The sequence below is a fragment of the Plectropomus leopardus genome, chromosome 10 (assembly GCF_026936395.1).
Source record: "Plectropomus leopardus strain MGB_pleo_1.0 chromosome 10, ASM2693639v1, whole genome shotgun sequence".
In the NCBI taxonomy this organism is placed as follows: domain Eukaryota; kingdom Metazoa; phylum Chordata; class Actinopteri; order Perciformes; family Serranidae; genus Plectropomus; species Plectropomus leopardus.
In genome coordinates, this window is record NC_142185.1 from 36031671 (window position 1) to 36041670 (window position 10000).

General features: G+C 38.7%; 1 protein-coding gene across 17 annotated transcripts in view; it reads left to right on the plus strand.

The window, feature by feature from the left end:
- caska (calcium/calmodulin-dependent serine protein kinase a) overlaps positions 1 to 10000 on the plus strand; it is a 163865-nt gene that overhangs the window by 140190 nt on the left and 13675 nt on the right. For 9 of the 17 annotated variants that reach the window (XM_088083758.1, XM_088083757.1, XM_088083763.1 and 6 more), the window contains 6 exons: positions 1 to 32; positions 894 to 979; positions 1229 to 1297; positions 5074 to 5142; positions 6593 to 6628; positions 9034 to 9075. The exon at positions 1 to 32 is cut by the window's left edge and continues 47 nt beyond it. In XM_088083758.1, coding sequence (XP_087939884.1) covers positions 1 to 32; positions 894 to 979; positions 1229 to 1297; positions 5074 to 5142; positions 6593 to 6628; positions 9034 to 9075 — 334 coding nt within the window. The remainder of the gene's footprint in view (positions 33 to 893; positions 980 to 1228; positions 1298 to 5073; positions 5143 to 6592; positions 6629 to 9033; positions 9076 to 10000) is intronic. The other 8 variants (XM_088083761.1, XM_088083768.1, XM_088083769.1 and 5 more) reach the window with 3 other exon arrangements.

The following is a 10000-nucleotide window of genomic DNA, read 5'->3' on the forward strand; positions in this document are numbered from 1 at the left end:
GATAATGCACGGAGGAATGATCCACAGACAAGGTGCGTTCTCACGGCTTAAAACTGCACAAGAAAACGACTGTCGATGTGAGTTTCGAAGGGTTTTAACTATTTCTTATGCAATATTTCACCTCTAATTCACACTAACAGTATCACAGAGTTTCCAAAGGTTCATGAAAAGACTTCAAATTTTATAAATATTTGGCCTTGAAAGTCATTAAATAGTCTTACGTTTGCGTCTGTGAGGTCTTTATTGCCTGGAACATTTGATCTAATTTCACTGAACTGTCTTTTCATTTCTTGGAGAGACGAGTAGGTCACAATTTGCAAAATAAAATAAAATATAAATATAAATAAATGAATAAAACAATAATAATAAAAATATAATTATTTAAATAAATGAATGAATAAATAAATACATAAATCACTAAAGAAGGAAATAAATAAATAGATACATTTCTTTTTTTCTGTTATTTCTTTGTAATTTCCTTTTTTTTTTCCCAAAATTAGAGGTGGAGCAATTAATCAATTAATTGTCAACTATTCAATTAATCTCCAACTAATTTGATTATCGGTTTGTGGAATTTTTTTAAGACAATAATGAAATTTCTCCATCTTGACATCTTGTTTTTGCACATTCATCCGCTCTGTGAGACATTTCAGCTGCTGCATCGTCTCCGCTCTCGTGGTCGAACACTTGCTCCGTTTCATTGTGACGGCAGCACGCCGTTAATTAATCCCCAGCTGGTTTGTGGTGTGGTAATTGGCAAAGCACCTGATTACAAAGGATGGTTTTCTGTGATTGTAGGGGGAAAAAAATCAGAGAATCTGAGGCTAATGAATTACAGAGAGTCGGTTTAATGAGAGCGAAGGTTTGATTCCACTTTTGTTTTCCTCTTTTAGGGACGTTGCACGTAGGAGACGAGATCAGGGAGATCAACAGCATCAGTGTGGCCAACCAGACCGTGGAGCAGCTGCAGAAGATGCTGGTGAGTGTGTGTGTGTGTGTGTGTGTGTGTGTGTGTGTGTGTGTGTGTGTGTGTGTGTGTGTGTGTGTGTGTGTGTGTGTGTGTGTGTGCGTGCGTGTGTGTGTCTCAGTCTGTTAGCACATGCTTCAGTGTATCTGTACATTACTGTGTTAATCAGCAAAATGTCACACACTCAAGACAAGATAAGACACAAATGATAATATCTGTGTGTGTGTGTGTGTGTGTGTGTGTGTGTGTGTGTGTCCACAGAGGGAGATGCGAGGCAGCATCACTTTCAAAATAGTGCCAAGTTACCGGACGCAGGGCTCCTCGTGTGAGGTAACATCTCCTCTTCCTCTCCTCTTTACTGCTGATTGTGAGGCTCCTGATCTGGTTACTAACTGCTCGCCTGGTTACTGAGCGTGTGTGTGTGTGTGTGTGTGTGTGTGTGTGTATGGGGTGTGAGGTGGTTGTGTGTGTGTGTGTTTGTTGCTGTGTTTTGCTGGGGCTGGGTCAGATATTCAGCACACCAATTTCACAACCAAGATACCGGAACCTCCCCTCCTTCCTCCTCCTCCTCCTCCTCCTCCTCCTCCTCCTCCTCCGGTCCAGGAATGAGCCCCGCCTCTCTGTGTGATCCCGCCCTGTTCACACACTCACACACTACAGGGGTGGACACAATAACGGAAACACCCTACAGTTCAAAGTAAATCAAACTTTTATACAGATGAGCAAGCTGATAAAAATACAGAAAAAGTGTAGAGCAAAAAGACGACAAAAGACAAATATATTTGGACCCGTGCATGTGAGACAGCAGAAATTATGGAGATCTTTGTTTGTTTATTAAGGGACTGTTCTGTGCATTTTACACGCTTTTCATCCCTCATGTTGTGATGATTGTGTGTGTGTTGATGCATGTGTCCTAAATGTAGTCCAGATTGTGTATTTGAGTGTAATCAGTGAGTTTGCAGCTCAGCTCCTACAATAAGTCTAAAATACACTGTGGAAACTAAATAGTTACATTCAGACTGTTCAGGTCCAAAAATGCTCCATTGAAACCCATTCAAACTGACATTTTTGATCCCACAGCCATCAGAGCAGAAAAACAGGACTTGTATTATTTCTGGGTGTCATTCTGGACTTTTGACTCTGAATTTGTCATTTTGACTATTTTCCACCTGATGAGGTCATTTTGATCATATTTGGCATTTGGAGGAAATACATGCTATTTCCACTAGGTGACCTGTCACAGTCAATGTAGCTGCTGATCACTGACATATCCCAGACTGTCAGCAGCTACAATAATATACTGAGCATGTACTTTATTGAAAATACTTTCTTTTATTTAAATTCAAAAACATAGTGGTATCATGCCCAAAACCTGGCAGATAAAGGGTTAAAATTCTGAAAATTAATACATTTTTTATATTTTTGATTAGGACTGATTTGGGTAAATTAAATAAAATAAACATTTTCATTGAATAAACTTAATGAAAATAGAAAATTATATTAATGTAAAATATTTTTATTGCACATTTTTTAAAATGCATTTTGTGTGCAGAGGGAAATGAGTGTGAGTATTTGACACTGCACAAAAAATAACGTATAAAACACAAAGTGATGAACAGTCATATTTATGAATAATTCCATCAAAAGTCAAAGATTAAAACTGAAATGAATGCCAATTTTGGACAAAAACCGCCTGACCGAAAACAAAATAAATCTTTCATTTGTGTTTTTGATATAGACACACACAGCTCTGCACACAAAATCCGCCTTTCAAAACTCAGGCTTTAAATAATATTACACATTATCATTTTTTACTCTAATTGAGTTAATGTTTTAACCAACATCAGTCCTAATCATGAATGTCAAATAAATGAATGTCAATAAATAAATGTCAAAGAATTTTAACACTTTAAATGCCAGGTTTTTGTCATGATGCCACTGTGATTTTACATGGAAAAAAAAACAGACGATTTTTCCAGTGGAGGGAAAGTAAAGTCCAAAAACAAGATCTCAAGTCAGAGCAGAAAATGAGCCAAAACAATTCAGTCACAGAAACAACATCAGCAAACCAAAAGCAGCCGTGAGGATTTCGGTGAATCAGAGGCGTTCCTGCTCCGCGTCGTGGACTCTGGAGCGGCTCCAGACTCACCAGGCGGATCTGAGGGGCCTTTTTGGACCGAAGGGAATTCACTAATGTAATCTGGCATCTGGCCGCGCTGAGCCTCGTATGTAATTACTCACATTATTTTAAAAAAAGACATTTGGAGAGCAGAGGATAGATTCTAAAACGGGGACGACATGGTTATTGTGGTTTTCTTTGTTCGGGCTAAAAACTGACAGCTGAGCTCAGCCGACGCTACGCAACACAGCTTTTATTTTGGAAAGTCAAACACGCAAACCACAGGAACTGCACTTTAAGCTGAAGAAAGAACTGAATATAACTCCAGAGATTACAAGCTTTGACTTTTTTATCATGAAAAGAATTTGAAATGATCGAATTATACACAAATTTGACTTAAATTTTCATTTTTCAGTTATTAGATTTCATTTTCGGTTTGTAATTAAGATGTCAGAGAGCATTCCTTTAAATTTTAAATTCATGCAGAAACTTCTTATTTCGGTTGCCATCTCATCTTCTTTCGCTCGCTTTTCACAGTTACCACTAAATCGTTAACGTCAATGTAATTAACCCATAAACGCCTGGATCATTTATACCTCTGAAACCTGAGAAAACTGGTTTCACTTCTTTCGAAAACAGCAGCTTGACAAGAAATGTCCTTCAAACTGCAAAAAAAAAAAAAAAAATTGTAAAAAGAGTCAAAGAAATCACCTGGATATTAGCCGGGAGGGACTATTAGATATTATCAAAAAAATATAAATAAATAATACAAGAGAAAATGTCAGTTCTCTTAGTTATATATATAAAATTATGTCACAGAAAAAAAGAAAAAAACGTACATTTTTAGGGTGTTCTTGGGTTCATTTGCTTGTTTATTTTTTAGATTTATTTATTTTTGTTTATTTGTTTTACTTTTTTTTGCATATTTTTAGGTAATTTTCTTGTAGAAATTGTAAAAAGTGACAAAGACATGATCTGAAATTTATCTGGAGGGGATTAAGAGACATGTCAGGAAAACTATATCTGTAATTCTCTAAATTATATATTAAAGATTATGTATGGGAAAAAAATTAAAGCACTTTCTTGAGGTCATTTTCAAGGGTATTTTTATTATTTGTTTTAACTAATTTTGGCTTAATTTCAAATCATTTCTTAAAACTGCTAAAAAAATAGTTAAATGCGGCAAGTAAATAATGTGGAAATTAGCTCGGGAATTACGAGACATCATAAAACGAGGGAAAATGTCAGGAAAACTCTAAATTATGTATTAAAATTATGTCACAGGAAAAAAGTCAGCACTTTCTTTGGGTCATTTTCTTGCTTTTCTTGTTTTGTTTTTGTTTTGTTATTCTTTATTCATTTATCTATTTATTTTTGCTTATTTTCACATGATTTTCTCGATTTTTCTTCTCTAATTTTTGAGCCTTTTTTTTGTTTAAGATTGCTTTTGGCCCTCTTCCCATGTTTTTCAAAGACATCTAGCCAATTTTCTCAGGTTTCAAAAAGCTGAGATAATCTTTTTAAATCATTCCATAAAATCAAACATCCTGCATCTATTCAGTTCAAACTGCGGCTCGTTTGGCGCTGCTGCTCTGAGATCATATCTGGGCTGTGACGGCGCGTGCTGGCGTTGACCTCATGGTCTCTCTGATAAGTATGTGATGTTAGCGCGGCGCCCCCCTGTGGTGATGTGAGGACGTGCGGGCTGGAGGGCTGCTGCTGCTGCTGATGATGATGATGATGATGATGATGATGATGGTGATGATGATGGTGATGATGATGTCGTCTCTCATGTCTTGTTGACGCATTTCATTACGTCAACGCTGTGGTGGGTCTCTATTGTGCAGATTCACCCTCCGGTCGCTGCCCACAAATGTCTGAATGTGTGTGTGAGAGAGATTTGAGTGTGTGTGTGTGTGTGAGAGAGAGAGAGATTTGAGTGTGTGTGTGGTGGCTGTGCGCTGCTGACCTGTGTGTCTTATTTCAGAAAGAGTCCCCCACCACCTCCAGGCAGTCCCCTGCCAATGGCCACTCCAGCATTAACAGTTCTATCTTGGTAAGGACCCCCCGTCCCCCCAGAAGCCCCCTCAGACAGACCCACGACCATTTCTCTGTCCTCGCCCCGGTGCGTCTCATCTGTCACGTCGATGTGCCGTGGTATTTTGACATGTCCCCGTCAGTTTTATGATGTGTTATTTTCTGTGGCAGTAGCGGTAGATGTAGCAGTAGGCGGGCCCCTGTTCATGTTCATGTTTGAGCCGAAAGGCCCCCGTGTCCGATATCTCAGTTTACAAATTGGTGTGCCTCAATAACGCCTGCTGCGTGCTGTGCCTCACTGCTGACACAACACACCGGGGCCTCCCGTGGTCACGGTGGCACAGGGGGACACGCTCCGGGCTCCCGCCGCGCATTACGGGCGGAGCGGCTCCTGCGTCTCCCCGCCGTCAGACTGTGCCGGCGCTGCTTTGCTTGCTCTCTGCTTGCTTGGATGCTCCTCAAACAGAATCTGCTCTAACAGACGGGAACTTCTCTGATCTCTTTTTCTGTCTTTGTTTTCTGAAAGAGCCGAAATTAGACCGCAGATTTAATGCATGCGTGGTTTCAATTTATCCAGAGCAGGGACACTCAACTTAGGGGCCACTTTTGCAAAATGACAAGAGGCCGGGGCCAGTCGCAGCGGCCCCGTACATGTTTCGAGGACTTTTGGACATTTCTAGGATTCTGGACGATTCTTGGATCTTCGGACGTGTCTTAGATTTTCGGGCGATTATAGGACATTAGGACATTTCAAGAATCTTAGGGGACATTTGTAGAATTTTAGGAAGTCTCAGATTTTAGTATGTTTTTAGGATTTAAAAACGTTTTGAGGATTTTAGGTCGTTTAAAGGGTTTGAGGACATTTCTAGGATTTCAGGATGTTTCTCGGATTTTAGGACATTTCTAGGATTCTAGAACGCTTCTCGGATCTTGGGACGTTTCTTAGATTTCGGGATGTTTCTAGGACATAAGGACAGTTATAGGACATTAGGACATTTCAAGGATCTTAGGGACAGTTCTAGAGTTTTAGAAAGTTTCTCAGATTTTAGGACATTTGTTTGGCTTTTGGTTTGAGCATTTCCCTGATTTTGTAGGACTTTTGGACATTTTTATTTATTTAAAGACAAGGATTTAAAGACATTTCCAGCTTTTTAGGACGTTTTTAGGAGATAAAGACAATTTCTGGAATTTTAGGATATTTTAAGGACTTCAGGATGTTTTAAGGATTTTAGCACCTTTTTAAGCCTAGAATGTAGGGACACTTCAGATGTTTGGACATTTCTAAGATTAGAGGACATGTCTAGGGTTTTTGGACATTTCTAGGAGTTTAGGCCATTTGTAGCACGGGGGCCAGATTTGGCCCTCGGGCCATTAGTTGAGTATCCCTCCTCCTAAGGTTTTCTTAATGTTTTCATTATTTGTATCTTGTTTAATGATGTCTTTCTGTCGTCAACGGTTTCCTTCCACAGGACCTGCCGTCCACCATCCAGCCCAAAGGTCGACAGGTGAATAACAGTCTCTCAGTAGCTCCTCACACAGCGCTTGCATCCCTCCCCTTTAAACTCAGTGTGTCCCGACTTCTCCCTGACCCTCCTTATTCTGCTTCACAAACTCATCAGCGATATTTGGGTTCACTTACCAGATTTTTGTTTAAACTGGCTGTGCAGACCGCGTGGTCGAGGTCCGACCTCTTTTTAAACTGTTAATCAGGGTTCGTAGGGTCATGAAAAACCTGAAAAAGTCATGGGATTTGCAAAAAGCATTTTCTGGGCCTGGAAAAGTTGTAGAACGCAAAGTAAACCTTGAAAGTTTTGGGAAAGTCATGAAATTTTGTTTCAGAAACCTGTATAAAAACACATAATATGTTCAAGGATTGTCAAAAATTTGAAATTCGAACTGTAATTTCTGTTTTACACTTTCTGATTGTTATAGAAGGTGTCATTTTTGGTGATTTTTAAAGAAAACAGATTGGAAGGCATGTTTTGTTAAAAATCACCATAACTCCTAATCAAAAATTGCCCACTTTTTTTCTTTAAAAATCAGCACAAAAAATATATATATACAGTATATTATATATATATACATATATATATATATATATATACATATATATATAATAACAGTAATAAAATATCATCTTTGTTCTTATTGCAATAAATGAATAAATACAGAAAAAACAATCATCAAAATTAAGAATAAAAAAATGACCAAAAATTTTTAGAGAAAACGAGCCTTTTTTTCTTTCAGAAACATTTTTTTAGGGAAAAAAACCCACATTTTTTAAAGAAAAAGAAATCACCAAATAGTTTACAGAAGAGAAATTTGCTAACATTTTTTCTTTAAATATCACCAAAAACTTTGGTGGGAAAAAAATTGCCAAAAATTTGCCTCAAAGTCATGGAAATATATTTTAAAAACGTTGTCTACGAACCCTGATTAATACTGAATTCTGGGCCTCTGTGTGTGTGTGTGCGTGCGTGCGTGCGTGCGTGCGTGCGTGCGTTTGTGTGTGTGTGTGTGTGTGTGTGTGTCCAGCTGGTATAAAGGAATCCAGAGATCCAGACTAACTGTGTCGCCCACAACACACACACACACACACACACACACACACACACACACACACACACACACACACTCTTAAACATCTGTGTGATCCTTCTCTCCTCATCTGTTGTCTTTAACAAACACGCCTCCACAAACAAAACACACCAACGACAGAAATCACACGACAGCCGTCGCTCAGTGCAGGACTCAACATACATATCACATTTTTTTCAAAACCAGAGACTTGATCCAAACGGGAGCGTCAGAATCAGCATGAACGGACTCTGTTTTTTTTTTTTAATTTATTTTATTTAAAGCTTTTATTTTAAATTGTTTGGTCTTAAATATATCTGAAAATAATCAAAGTTCTAATGCCACATCTTTAAATTGCTTGTTTTAACTGTCCAACAGTGGACGCAGCAGTTCGGGACGTCAGTTTCCTTAAACAGCTTCCAGTGGCCTGATTCCCATAAATCAGTCACTCATTAGTCAATTTTTAAGGGGAAAAAAGATAAGAAATAGATAAGAAATTACTGCTTTTGATAGAAATTTTTTTCAATACATTTTCTGTTTTTTGTTGTTGTTTTTTTTACTTTTAACTAAAGTGTTACTAATATTTGCGTAGTTTCTCATGTAGTTGTTACTTATTTCAATTACGTTTATTATTTATTTGTATTTTATTAAATTAAATGGTTGGATTTTATTTATTGATGTATTTTTCAGAAATGTCCCCTATCGTTGCACATTTCATGCTTTTGAAAGCAATCAAGCCAATTTGCTGAGATTTCAAAGGGTTAAATTAATACACTGAGTCAACATGAGTGACGGCTGTTGTGTTGTCAGCGTGACAGTGACGCTCTTCACCGCCTTCACTTACATCTGTACGTGGTAATAACGGCACAGGCACTGCAGCGGCAGAAATCCTGCTGACGCACTGACCCACAGTCAGACACGAGCCACCGTAACCGTCCCCTCACCCCGCCTCAGCGTCCTCATGTGTCAGTAATCCAGCATCACTCACCCCAAAATCACACCGTCTGACTCTCAGTGTGGCATCCCAGGATGTTGTGGTTGATCCTGCCAACAGGGGGCGGCAGAGTCCACATCAGACCACCTCAGAGCACAGAGGAGCTGCAGGGGCCACAGCTCTGACTCACAGTTTATAATCTGTCTGACGGCCGGTAAATATTTAAAAAGTGTAACGAGGGTAAGACTACGTCCCGCCGCTCCAAAAGAGGACCTGTACCTCGCTGTCCTGTCTCACCACCATCACCCCCCCCCCACCCCCCACCTGGCCGCCATGCTGCTGTTTAGACTTTGCAAAGCCGTTCTGCTGCATGATGTATGTGATGCTTTCAAATCCTAGATCGTATCCAGACCTCCAATCAAGGACAAAATGTCTGTGAAGGTAAGAGACAGACTCACCCCCCCCCCTTCCCAAAGTAAGAAGCCAAAAACACCTTTACACTTAAAGGGATAGTTTGGATTATTACGTGGTTTTGCACTCACCCACAGTCAGTGTATTACATAAAACAGATGCCAGTTTTTACGCCCCAGTTTAGAGAATCAGACTGGAGTCTGACAATATACCGAATTTCAACCACCTAAAAAATAAAAAAGCCACCTAAACAAATCAATAACAGTTTAAATGTGCACTTTATTGAGTGTATCGTTACTGCTTTGCTTTTCCAGACAGCCGGTTTTAACGGGTTTGACCAGAACAGCTTCATCGGCAAAAACCAGAGTGATTTAGATTTTTTTTCTTTTCTTTTTTCTTTTGGTGAAGTTTATAAAAATCTTATTTTTTGGTGGTTTTTGTCTTCTTTTTTAAAGTTTTGGTGATTTTTATAGAAAAATTAATTTTTGGCAGTGTTATAGAAATATTTTTTATGAAAAGAAAACAGGTTTAAAATTTTAAAAAGTTTTGGTGTTTTGTTTTTTTTTTCTTTTTTTTCTTTTCTTTAAATTTTTTGGGTGATTTGTATAGAAAACTTAAAAATTTGGGTTGATTTTGTTGTTGGAAAAAAAAATTAAAGGTCCATAAAAATGAATTGAAAAGTTTTGACATTTTGTCCATGACAGTGCGTGGAAACACGGCTTTAAACACTAAAGTCACAGTAACACGTAAACTGCTGGAGGCAGCAGGACAGCAGCAGCTCTGTGATCACAGATGTTAAATCACTGTTTTTCCTCAGTGAAAACTCGGGCTGTGCTGACTGACATCTGCTGTTTGTAATATACTGTCTATAGATAAATACCCCAAAAACTCTGCATTATCCCTTTAAGTCCCATCGCTCCCAGCAGCTCAGCCTCACACGGACTGTAGATCTGTG